The sequence below is a fragment of the Paroedura picta genome, chromosome 6 (assembly GCF_049243985.1).
Source record: "Paroedura picta isolate Pp20150507F chromosome 6, Ppicta_v3.0, whole genome shotgun sequence".
In the NCBI taxonomy this organism is placed as follows: domain Eukaryota; kingdom Metazoa; phylum Chordata; class Lepidosauria; order Squamata; family Gekkonidae; genus Paroedura; species Paroedura picta.
In genome coordinates this window covers 75,679,161-75,691,460 of record NC_135374.1, presented here as the reverse complement: position 1 = coordinate 75,691,460, position 12,300 = coordinate 75,679,161, and the positions used below count along the sequence as shown (strand labels likewise).

The 12,300-nt window shown below is 39.9% G+C and overlaps 1 protein-coding gene across 2 annotated transcripts in view; it reads left to right on the top strand.

Moving 5' to 3' along the window:
- The window catches only part of CDKL5 (cyclin dependent kinase like 5), a 91,080-nt gene that overhangs the window by 70,392 nt on the left and 8,388 nt on the right, over positions 1-12,300 (top strand). For both annotated transcript variants that reach the window (XM_077343127.1, XM_077343128.1), the window contains exons 14-15: positions 6,017-6,140; positions 9,936-10,032. In XM_077343127.1, coding sequence (XP_077199242.1) covers positions 6,017-6,140; positions 9,936-10,032 — 221 coding nt within the window. The remainder of the gene's footprint in view (positions 1-6,016; positions 6,141-9,935; positions 10,033-12,300) is intronic.

The window sequence follows — 12,300 nt, the reverse complement described above, 5'->3', positions numbered from 1 at the left end:
GTTTCTTAGAGGTTTGGTATTTGCTTTCTCAGTTTGGTAAAGTGCATCAACCATAAATCATCCATGTGCTTTTTATGTGAGTTGAACCTGGTGTGGGATGTGCAGGCTGTTCTAGAACTTTGTAGTGGTTTTGGACTCTGTATCTGAACATTTTAGGTGTTATTGGCAGACAGTGTTTCTGAGAAGTCAAAAATATCCAGGGCATACCCGGATGGTGTTGGAAGGGTTCACCATCTGCTACTAGCTTCAGGTATAATAAAGCTCAGTAAATACCAGGTTGTCCATAGTGAGTCTATTAGAGTCCCTTGGTGATCCTCAGTAGAAGTATGGTGTATACCATTTCATACCTGAATATGTTTTGTTGTGTGACATAAAAATGCAGCTTCGCGAAGTTCTTATCCTTACTTATGCCATTCATTGGTTCTAGATAAATTACTTGGTTAACCAATTGCTTTTTATATTGGCTCAAAAAGTTCATTAAATCAAGCCTTTTAAAGCAAGTGATGGAATTTTGAAAAATTGGAAAGATTAGTTGTTAGATCAGGAGTCTTCAGCAGGTAATTTGTTAGCTACTGGTTGTTTTCTGGCCTCTGCAGTATAGATTGTTTATTCTATAAAAGATTGAGTAAAAGATTTGCTCCAGGCTCTCCCCGCCCCCCCTGGCCCCCCCAAAAGCCTTTATGTCAAAGGATTTTTCTCTGTGCTGCTTAGCTGATATTCATATCTGGTGCTCTTCTTGGTCCATGTTTGGTTTCTAGGACAGTACAAAACTATGTAACATGCAGGGTTGGGGGTACCTCGCTCTGGATAGTTTGTGTTATTGAAAGGTAAGGTAAAGGTATCCCCTGTGCAAGCACCGAGTCATGTCTGACCCTTGGGGTGACGCCCTCCAGCGTTTTCTTGGCAGACTCAATACGGGGTGGTTTGCCAGTGCCTTCCCCAGTCATTACCGTTTACCCCCCAGCAAGCTGGGTACTCATTTTACCGACCTCGGAAGGATGGAAGGCTGAGTCAACCTTGAGCCGGCTGCTGGGATTGAACTCCCAGCCTCATGGGCAAAGCTTTCAGACGGCTGCCTTACCACTCTGCGCCACAAGAGGCTCTATTATTGAAAGGTTGAAAGGTAGCTGTCACTAAATAGAAGATAAGCCAATCCCTGAGTTACTATGTATTGTGGTGACGACAACCACACCAATTCCATACGGTGACATAAAATGTGTGCTGTCTCCTGTTGCAAATGTGCAATAATAAACTGCACTTTTGCATGGTTCCTGATGGGACATCCCTCCCGCGTTATCCCACCATCTTGTCGCGTAGAGCGAGTTGCAGAAATCTAGCCTGGAGGCAACCATTGCGTGGATCACCATGGATAATTCGGTATCAAGAGGTAGGATGCTAGTTGTTATTCCTGGCATAGATGAAAACATTGTATGATGAAATCCTAGAGGTGCTTCTCTGGATTGGTCAGAGCTCTCATAACAATCTGCTGTGCCTTCCATCTTGAGAAAAGGAAAAGAAAAAAGAAGTCTGACACCTGAATATTTGGCCTGGCTCTTAGAGCCAAAGAACACTTGTGAAGACCTGATGGCTGAAGAGGTGTGGCACTTAAGTGGATATATTTGGTTACATTTGTATACACTGAAAGTGGCAGCAGGAGATTTCTTTCCTTTTCTGAATATAAAGATTTACATGGAAGCATGGCAGCTTCCTCTGGTGAGACATGTATGTGTGCCTTTTTTGATGATGGCAATTTGATGCCAGAAATTTAGTGATAGCACAAAGCTGTCTATCAACTGGGTGTCATAAAACAGACTGAAATAGCAAATGTTGGAATGGAGATGTGTAATAATATTTTCAAAAAATTAAGGTACTGCTGCTGGTTGGTTCAGATGCCTTAGTCTATGCTGGTATCATACATGTTTCTCAGGAGTCGAATATTGGTTGCTGAATGCAGAGATTGTGATGCTCAAACGTTAGATAGGAATAGGGTATTTAATTTGACAGGAGGACATTGCCTATCTTAATTTTTATACATCTTGTCTGATGATATTGGTGATGAGAGCACCTCAGAATTTGGTTAATATGTTTAGGTTTGAATGGAGTGTTTCTTTTGTGGGAGAATCTAGCCACTCATTTTTAGGTACAATAAAATTACAGATTACATTGATGGGCGCAAAGGATTCTATTTACGCATTCAACTTTCTGTGGAAGATGTTTTCATTAAAGCTTGGATCAGTGTCCAAAACGTGGGTCAGAGAACTGTAGTACAGCAGAATCATTTTGTCTTTAGTATTTGTATTTGTGTAGAATACTTTGTCCAGCTCTTTTGATCTGTAACTTTATTACAGTAGCCAGAACAGGGAAGAATGTTCTGCCCAATCCCGGATAGTTTGGTTTAATAATTTGTAAGTATAATCTTACAAATACTTTGTGTGGTAATTTTTGAATTCAACTACATTAATGGTAAAAAAATATTAGTATTTTAGCACTGCAAGAATCACCACTAACTTACTCTTGAGCACTATATTTAGATCTTGCACTAGGTACAGTGTACTATAAAACAAACCTTATAAAAAAAGACCTGAACCAAAACTTGTATTTGGCATAGGTTTGGAGCTCCTGAGAATTGATCCTCAGTTATTGTTTCTTCTTAGAAAACTCCATAAAGTCATCTCATGTCAAGTTAAATATTCCCAAAATGACCACTTAATCTATTAAGGGAGTCAAACAAGGATGCATCCTCAACTTTTCGACTAATTTTTGAACAGTATGGCACAAAATTTTAAACCTATCAATGGTTATCCTCATAAATTAGGATCACATGCAACCCCTTTAATACTTTATGCCAATGATACTACCATCTTCTCTTACACAAGAGGTGGCCCCTCAAGATACTTAAATATTTTCCATATGTACTGTCAAAGTAATTTTCTCTCCATAAATTATTCGAAATCTAAAGTATATTCTATAGGATTTGGAAACCAAAGAAATGGTTTATGGAAATTAAGGAAATCAACTATTTGAGCATGACTTAACACTATCATAATTAACATTTATTGGCATTCCAGAATATTATAAAAATTATTTATTTATTTATTTATTTTATTACATTTATATACCGCCCTCCCCGAAGTCTCACTTTATCACTATAGGCTCACCACAAAGGCTGACCAATTTATCACTGTAATCTTAACTGCTCAACCCATGAAATTTGGCCAAATGTTCTGCCAAAATTAAACAATTTTATTTTCTTAAAGGTAAACAATTTGTCCCTCCAAAATAAGAATTTTTAAGCTAAAATTTCATTGCAAATACTTTATGACATACCTGTATGAATAAAAACATTCAATAGCAACATCAAAGGTGTCCAGACAAATTATTTTCAACTCATAGGTGCCCCCAAGTATTTGCCTTATTCTGTTGTTTGTGCAGAACTGGGTCAATGTTTTTGGAACTAAAGATTATAACCTTTAAATATTGGCATAAAATATATTTCAGAATTGAGCTGAGGTGTTTAATTTTTCATTAAAAAAATTATTCTAATTGTGCCACTTGGTTCTCCATCCTTACCATAGTTTCCTCTTATATTTCCGAAATGGCCATCTGGGGGCAGTGTCCAGGAAACCGGAAGCAGCTGTCAGGATCTGTCCAGATCTGCCCAGTGCTTCGCCTGCAGTGGGCCTATCCGGATGCGCACAGCAAAGCTGGGCACATTTGGATTGGCCCAGCCCCTGAAGCGCCCACCTCCAGGAGTCACACACGAGCCGCTCACCTTGCCTCCCGGCCACAACGCTCTTCGAAGTCAAGGAGAGCGCTTCAATACCTCATGCCCCTCCCCACAACTCCCCACAACTCACCATCAGCCTGCAACAGACAACCAACAGCTCCAGAGGTGCACGCCCGGGGGAGGGAATCTCTGACACTGCTTCCCCACAAACGGCACCTCCTGAAGATCGCCCCCACCAGGAGATCGCCCCTCCCTGCTTGTCCTACAAAAGGCTCTTGCAGTGCTGCTGACGCCATGAGAGCCCTTCACGCCCCACCCGCCGGTTCCCAACGGCTGCCTGCTGCTTAAAGGGAGCTGGCATGCAGAGGGGCCTTTACATCCCCCTTGCCCCGCAAAGCCCTGTCAAGCCTTGTGCCTGTGGCAACAGGACTTTCAGAGGCCAGCAAAAGGCTGATGATGGAAGGCTGCTGGCCAGCCATTGGCCAGCCTTCCCTTCAGCCGGCATAGCCCTCTTGCCACGCCAAGAGAGCTTTCCGCCCAAAAGAGACGCTGGTGCACGAATGCCTGTATCTCTGGGGGGCAGATTTCCCTTCCATTTGGCCGCAAAGCCCTCTCGCTGTGGCGAGATGCCTTTGCATCCCAAAGGGATGCTGGCATGGTGGCACCAGTGTCACGGGGGCCTCACTTTCCGGTGCAAAGTCGTCTCACTGCAGAGCTTTGTGCCCAAAAAGTGCCTAAGACTCTGCCATGGCCACGCCGCCCCTTTCCCTGCCCATTTTTAAAATGGGCTTTCATCCTAGTTATTTAATAAAAAATATCCCAAACATTTCAATATCTATTAAATGATAATTTACTTGGGATTATAGCCATGGTCACTAAATTTTTTGTTGAAGTATTTAAAGTCCGAAGTAAGCTCTTTTAGTTTGTTTGTTTTAACTGTTTTGTTGCTGTCTATTTATATTTTCTCCTGCTCTGACTTTCTTCCAGATATTTTTTGTAATATTCTGGAATGTCAATAAAGGTTAATAATGAATAAGCATAAGTTTGGGGATTTGTAACTACTGGAGTAGTTCCATTAGCTCTGGACAGGTCAACATCTCATTCTTTCCCTTCAGCTTTCTCTTCTTACAATGCCATCCTGACTAAACAGTTACACACTTCTGTCCTTTGAAGTCAGTAGGGTATAACCCGGCTTCAGATAGCACTGATAATAATTTGACCTTTCTCCTCCATCTTTACCTTTCTTTGCTATATATGTCTTGTTAACTCTTGAGAAAATATATGAGGAAGATGAGTAGTAGACTTGTGTGTGTTTATATGTACACATTTGTAAAAAACAAAAACAGCAACAGTTTTATATGAATTCATAGATAATTTCTCTTAAATATTATCTTGTGCTTCTGTGCTTTAGAATAAGCTATATGTTTCCTTAGAACATCTGCATCAGGGTTTCCCAGCCACAGTACAGCCATATGATACGGCAGAGGCCCCTCAATAGTACCGTAGCATGGCGGGGGTTCAAAATGGCAGTTGGGGAGATCCTTCCCACCCTGTGCCTGCCATTTCTGGCTCTGAATAAAGAAGAAAGAAAAAAAAGGTTTAAATTTTTTATTAAATGTATCCTTATTTGGGCAGTTTCACCCGTCCCCTCCCAAAGTGGCCAATGATGGGCTTGGAGGAGGTGGGAAGAGGAGGGGCCCTGGCCATTTAAACTTTTGCTGTCAGCGGCTCCTCTCATTTTGGAAGAGCATGGCAGAGAGGCATGGCCATATAACATCACTTCCTGGTACCTCAAATATTTCAGCAGTACCTCCATGTTCAAAAGACTGAAAAAAGCTGATCTACATTATAATGATACTGTAAAACTTATTTTCTCAGCCACAATCTGGCTTTGTTAACTAAGATTTAGCTTTAGCTATTGTGTTAGCAAGATTATTTATGATGTGATTTGGATAGAATTTGGCCTCTGAAATTGCCAAATAGAATTCACCTGGCAGAATAGTAAAGTATTTATCTTTTAAAAAATTGATTCCAAGTTGATTCAGTTTTTTATATTCTAAGACCTACTCCCTACATTATTGTTATACGTTTGCCAGTATTGGTAGAATGTTGTTTCATAAACTGATAGTGTAGTAAGTAAAGAGATAACTATGAGGATCATATTCGAAGAAAGTATATTTTCTTTCTCTAAGTTACAACAAATAGGAATTTATCATTTTTATTGTATTATGAAAAAAGAGAAGTTCCGATGAGAATGGATAAACACCACCTTGATATTTTTTATTACAGTTCCATCTCCACGCCCAGAAGGAACATTCCTAGATAACAGTGCCTCTAACAGAATCCCTGCACTTCCAGCAGAGAACAGCAGTATAACAAGCCACTCAAAGAGACAAACTGCTTTTGATCCCTGGTGAGAGTAATTGTATCTTCATGAGATATTGGGGAAAAGTGGATGGTTATGGGAAAGGTGTTCATGACACTTGGGAAAGGACTGCGTCCCAGATACCAAGCAAATCATTTGCTCACAGAGTAGAAACTGTCCCAGACATCTCTAGTCAAAGGATCTTGGAAAGCATGTGTTAGTCAACCTTTTTCTGCCAGAGATTCTAGAGGAGCCTAATCATTCAGAAGAGTCAACACTCAGCTAGGTGAACCAATAGTCTGATTCTGTTACAAGCTTTATATGTTCTTAGGCACTTTCTGCCCTGTCCATTTCTTTGGTTAGCACAAACTAAAGTTGAAGCATTTTATAGTTTCCGGAATTGAAGGTTAATTTCCTTGAAATGCAAGAATCAAATGTTTATTCTTTCCTCCTTTCTACTTTAATGATAGATTTCTCTTTTTAAATAATATCAGATTATCTGATACATTTCCTCCTACATCAAATCCATGTTTGCTGTGGTGTGTTCTGAAAAATCTTTGCTGTTTTTCTTGGCTGCAATATATTTGGAATCAAATTTGGGTCACTTGATTTTAAAAAGTAGTTTTCATCTATACAGTACTGATGGTTAAAGGAGAAACAAATTTTTATTGGCAGTTGCATAAAATGGGAGTATGGTAGTACGTATCCTGTACTACAGGATCCATACAGTAACTTCAGTCTTCTTGTTCAGTTTAAAATACCAAGCTGTGGGTACTCGAAGAGGCAAATTCAATGAATAATTTTTTTAATTTATTTATTTCTTCTAACTAAACATATATTAGCAGTATGGTGTGATGAATGTGTGCTGTGTGGGAGGCTAATCTAGAGAAATAGCTTTTAAGGGCATTAACTCTGTAGAGCCCCTCAGCTAGTGAAAACTGCATCTTTCCATGTATAATTTAGGATATTTTTTGATAAATATAATTGTCATAAAGGCTGCCTCTTAAACCCCCTGGGACTTCTGTTGAGAGAAAGAGAGAGAGAAGTCATTTCACGAGGGGGGCTATCCTTACATCTAATGGGCATGTGGTTGGCCATGCTGAAGTCAGCATCTTGTCCACTTCACTCAGCGTGAGTCATCTGAAGTCATTCAGTATCCCCTCCACAGGCAGCCAAGGATAGGGGGGAAATCACGACAGAGTTTTGAGATTTGTCAGCGGAGTATCTCGCAAACACCTCACAGCTAATTTCTGATTAACTATTATTTTGATGCCTTTCTTCTAGGGCAGTAAGTGATTGAACTATCCTAAATGGTAGAATCATTGAATCAGAGAGTTGGAAGGGACCTCCTGGGTCATCTAGTCCAACCCCCTGCACTATGCAGTACACTCACAACCCTATTGGCTCATCCACTGTAACATGCCACCTCCTTGAACCTTAACAGAATAAGCCTCTGTCAGATGGCTATCCAGCCTCTGTTTAAAAATCTCCAAAGATGGAGAACCCACCACCTCCCGAGGAAGCCTGTTCCACTGAAAAAACTGCTCTGTCAGGAACTTCTTCCGGATGCTTAGACGGAATTTTTTTTGCATTAATTTCATCCCATTGGTTCTGGTCCGTCCCTCTGGGTGGAGAATAACTCTGATCCACCCTCTACATGGCAGCCTTTTAAATACTTGAAGATGGTTATCAGATCCCCTCTCAGTCGTCTCTTCTCCAGGCTAAATAAACCAAGTTCCCCCAACCTTTCCTCATGCGTCTTTGTCACCAAACCCCTCACCTCTGGACACACTCCAGTTTGTCTACATCCCTCCAACTGTGGTATCCAAAACTGAACACAGTACTCCAAGTGATGCCGAATCACAGCAGAGTAAAGTGTACCATCACTTCCATTTGCCTTATTAGCCACCGAGTCACACAGCCGACTCATGTTCAATGTATAGTCTACTAAGACTCTTAGATCTTTTTCGCACATTCACCAGGACAAGTATCCCCCATCCTATATTGGTGTAAATGGTTTTTCCTACCTAAATGCAGAACTTTACATTTGTCTCTATTGAATTTCATTTTATTTATTTAACCCAGTTCTCAAGCCTATCAAGATCATCCTATATTCTGATTCTGTCTTCTGTTGTCTTCTGTTGTGTTTGCTACCCCTCCCAGTTTAGTAGCGTCTGCAAATTTAATAAGTACCCCTCTAATCCCTCATCAAATCATTTATAAATATGTTGAGCAACACAGGCCCCAGGACAGATCCCTGGGGAACTCTACTTGTCACTCTTCTCCAAGAGGATGCTGAACCATTAGGATCCATACCACATTTTACCAACTTGTCAACAAGAATATCATGTGGAACCTTATCAAATGCTTTACTGAAATCCAGATAAACATTCAGATGGTCATCTGCTAAAGCTACCAAGACTGCCTCTATCCCATAGCCTGGCCTGAAGCCCGACTAAAAAGTTTCCAGAGCCGATGAGTTTTTCAGGAAGCCCTGGAGCTGATCCTCTGCTGCTCTCTCATTTTGCTCTAAAAGGGCAGATTAGAGACTGGCCTCATTTTTCTGAAGAAATTGTATTTTTAAGTAGTGGATCCTCTTGAGCAGTGGAAGTGTTAATTTTTTCTTTTTGTTAGATTTTTGCCGTAAATGGCCTGTAACCCCTGTATCTTTGGGACCATCTCCTCCCCTATACCCCCCAAAGAATGTTAAGATCAGGCGGCTTAAGTCTGCTTAGGGTCCCTGACTCCAGAGAAATAAAACCATCCTGGTGGAACACTCTGCCTGAAGAGATCAGGGCCATTCGGGTTTTCACACAATTCCAGAGAGCCTACACAACTGAGCTGTTCTTCCAGGCCTATGGCTGAAGCCAGGCAATGGCATCATGAGCTGCTCATCTTCACACGTGAAACATCCATCAACAAGGACGTGTCCAAGCTCTGACAAAGAGACAACAGGAGGCAGTTTTTAATGAAGGATTGTTGTTTTACTGTTTTATCGCTTGTGATGTATGGTTTTAAAATGTTGTTCAGCCCCAAGCTAACAGCAATGGGGCAGTGTACAAATAAAAATATGTATTTATCTGAATTAATAAATCTTAATTGCATTGGTTTTTTACATGTAATATTTCTTGCTAAGATTTTAGTTAGCACATTAATGTAATCTGGTTTTAGTGGATCCAAAGAGAGCCAAAAGATACAGGGGAAAACCTGAATTTGAACTATTCTGTGTTGTGGGATGTTTCCAGACCAATTTGTGTCCCAACTGGAGGTTTATTTCTGTATGTTGTTAGAGTGTCAGACTAGGATCTGGGAGACCCAGGCCCATGAAAACTTGCTGGATGACCTTTAGCCAGTTGTGCCATAAGTGTGTGCGCCTAACCTTCTTCATAAGGTTGTGAGAAACAAAGGGCAGAGGTTACAAAGATGTTAGTCACTTGACATCCCCAGTGGGAGGAAGACATGGTATAAAATGAAATAAATACACAAAGTGTGGAGTGATGCTAGCAGCCAGCACAGAGCAGGTTGCACTTCCCTAAAGGATGGCTTCTTGGCAGCAAATTAAGCAGCAGGTAGAAAGCAGTTGGCACAAATTGAGCAAATCCTTTGAGCTTGTGCATGGATATTTCTGCCAAGGCCTTGCATGGCCCCAGTGGTTTGGCAGTCCTGTCTGAGCTCAGTGTGCATTCTGGAAAGCATCCCTGAATTCTTTCACGAACATTAAAGGCTGTCATAAAGTGTCTCCCTTTTCAAGCAAGTAGTTTTCTGAGGGTTTACAGTCTTAAAGAGCTGGTGGGTTTTGTATAGTGTTGTCTTACAACATTTTATTTTTTCCCCCATGTTTAGGAAAAGTCCTGAAAATGCTCATTCGGAACAACTAAAGGAAAAAGAAAAGCAAGGTTTTTTCAGGGCAATAAAAAAGAAAAAAAAGAAGTCTCAGTCTGTAAGTAGCTTTGTTTCCTAAAATTAGTGTGTATTTTTCCTTTTTTAAAGTAGAGCGGCTGCTGTAGATATTTTAATTGTTTTATCATAACTTTGTAAATCTAGAAATTTTGTACACTGTCTCTAACAAGGCCTTCTTGACAGTCTGACTTTCATGTTGACACATCAGCCTGGTAGTAGCTAAGAAAGGACACGAGAGCTACAACAGAATGTTATCTCAAGTGATCACCTGCCAGTCAGTCTAGAGTCATCATCTGCAGAGAATAAGTTCCTATGGCACTATTCCATGCATAATATTGACAACGTGTATTCTACTTCTTTAGCAAATTTTAGAAGAATTTTTTAAAATTATATTTGTGTCTGATTCCTGACCATTTTCATAAGATTCAAGTCACCTTATACAAAAATAAAATAAACAAGCCATTCAGCAATAAAACAATTAAAATTAAAGCACAAATTCATATTTGGATTGAGCCTACTTAAAAACAGATCTTTAAGGACACTGCTGACCTCAGGAAACTGGGATGGGTACCTCTATGGCTAGCCTAAAGAGAGAAAGATTCCTTTAGTATGGTTTACGGTTTAGCCTGCCTGATACTTATTTGTACAAATGCTTGAAATGAAACAAATAGAACATTAATAGTGTGGCTCTATAGAAAAGTTATAAAGTAGTACATGAATATGCCCTAACCTGGAGATCCAGGCTAGCCTGATCTCATCAGATCTCAGAAATTAAGCAGGATCAGTCCTGGTTAGTACTTCGATGGGAGACCATCAAGGAAGTCAGGCAGGCAATGGCAAACTCTCTCGCCTTGAAACCCCTGCAGGGTTGTTGTAAGTCAGCTGTAACTTGATGGCGCTTTCCACCACAAGTAGATAAGTTTAGTTCTTTTGCAAAGTAAATCAGCATAAGCATTAGTGTATTTATGTATGGATGCACATATGCTGCTTGCCTTTAGAGTAAAATAATGAATATGTTGTCAGTGTGTGGTTGGAATTTGTGGCTATCATTGAATTAAGCTGAGAATTCACTTTTTACATTGTTGTCATGTTTATCGGAATCTTGAAAGAAAAAATGGATCTCATGTGAATGATTATGTTCCTTAATTATAAAATTATTTAATTATTTAAAATTTTCCATTTATTTATTTATTGTTTAGACTTATTGCCCGCCACTCCCAAACTGGCTTGTGGCGGGTTACAAACTGTCCGTATTAAAAACCCCATTAAAACAATTCTTGACAGTTATCCATGTACAACAAACAGACTCCTACAAACTTAAAAACCATGGTGGTCTGCAACCCACTAACCCCCCCCCCAAAAAAAATCTACTACAGGAGTGGGAGGAGTGAGCATGGATAACATAGCGAATGCTTACTCTCTTAACACTTAACATGCTGGACATAACCCTGGACATAGCTATAATGAAATTATATTGAACCTTTTCCTATTAGACCATCTCTACTACTGCCAATGTTTAGATAAAACAGATTGCATAATGCAATTTCAAAATAATTTACTGAGCTGCCATGAAATCCACCATGTTTTTAATGAATTTGCTTAATATGATGTTTACATGAATGAATGTTATCAGTTGCTTGATATTTACATTCTCATGTTAAAACAAGAATTGAACTTGCATTTCAGTTATATTTTTGTCTTTTTTTCCAGAATGCCTTCAAAAGAACTGTTTATAAGGCTAAAACATGTTATGCAGTGTAGTTATGAGTATGAATGTGTAAGTGTATTAAAGGAAGAGCAAAGTTTGAGTCCAGTGCCCACCTTTAAGACCAACATAATTTTATCTAAGGTGTAAGCTTTGGTGTACATGGCACTGTGTCTGAGGAAGTGTGCTATGTACACAAAAGTTTACTACTTAAATAAAATTATGTTGCTCTTAAAGGTTCCACTGGACTCAAACTTTGTTCTTAAAGAAAATCAGTAAGACAAACAGCCATGATATTAGGCAATTCTGAAGGATAGTTGCTGCCTGAATGGTCAGGAAAGTTGAATTGCACTCAGCCTGTGAAGACTTCCTGACTTCACGCAAGTGTCAGTAGGACCACAGCTTCATAGTCTTATATAATGAGCTGCTCCTCTGGCTAAAACTGTTAACTCTTTGAGTCAGCTCAAGCTGTTGTGTTAGTAGCACACCCTAGATTGATGCTACTATCCCATGTGATGAGATACATTGTGCATATAGTTGTTATAAAATACAGAAATGGGAACAGAGGTGAGATGACACATGTAAGATTGGAAACGATGTGTG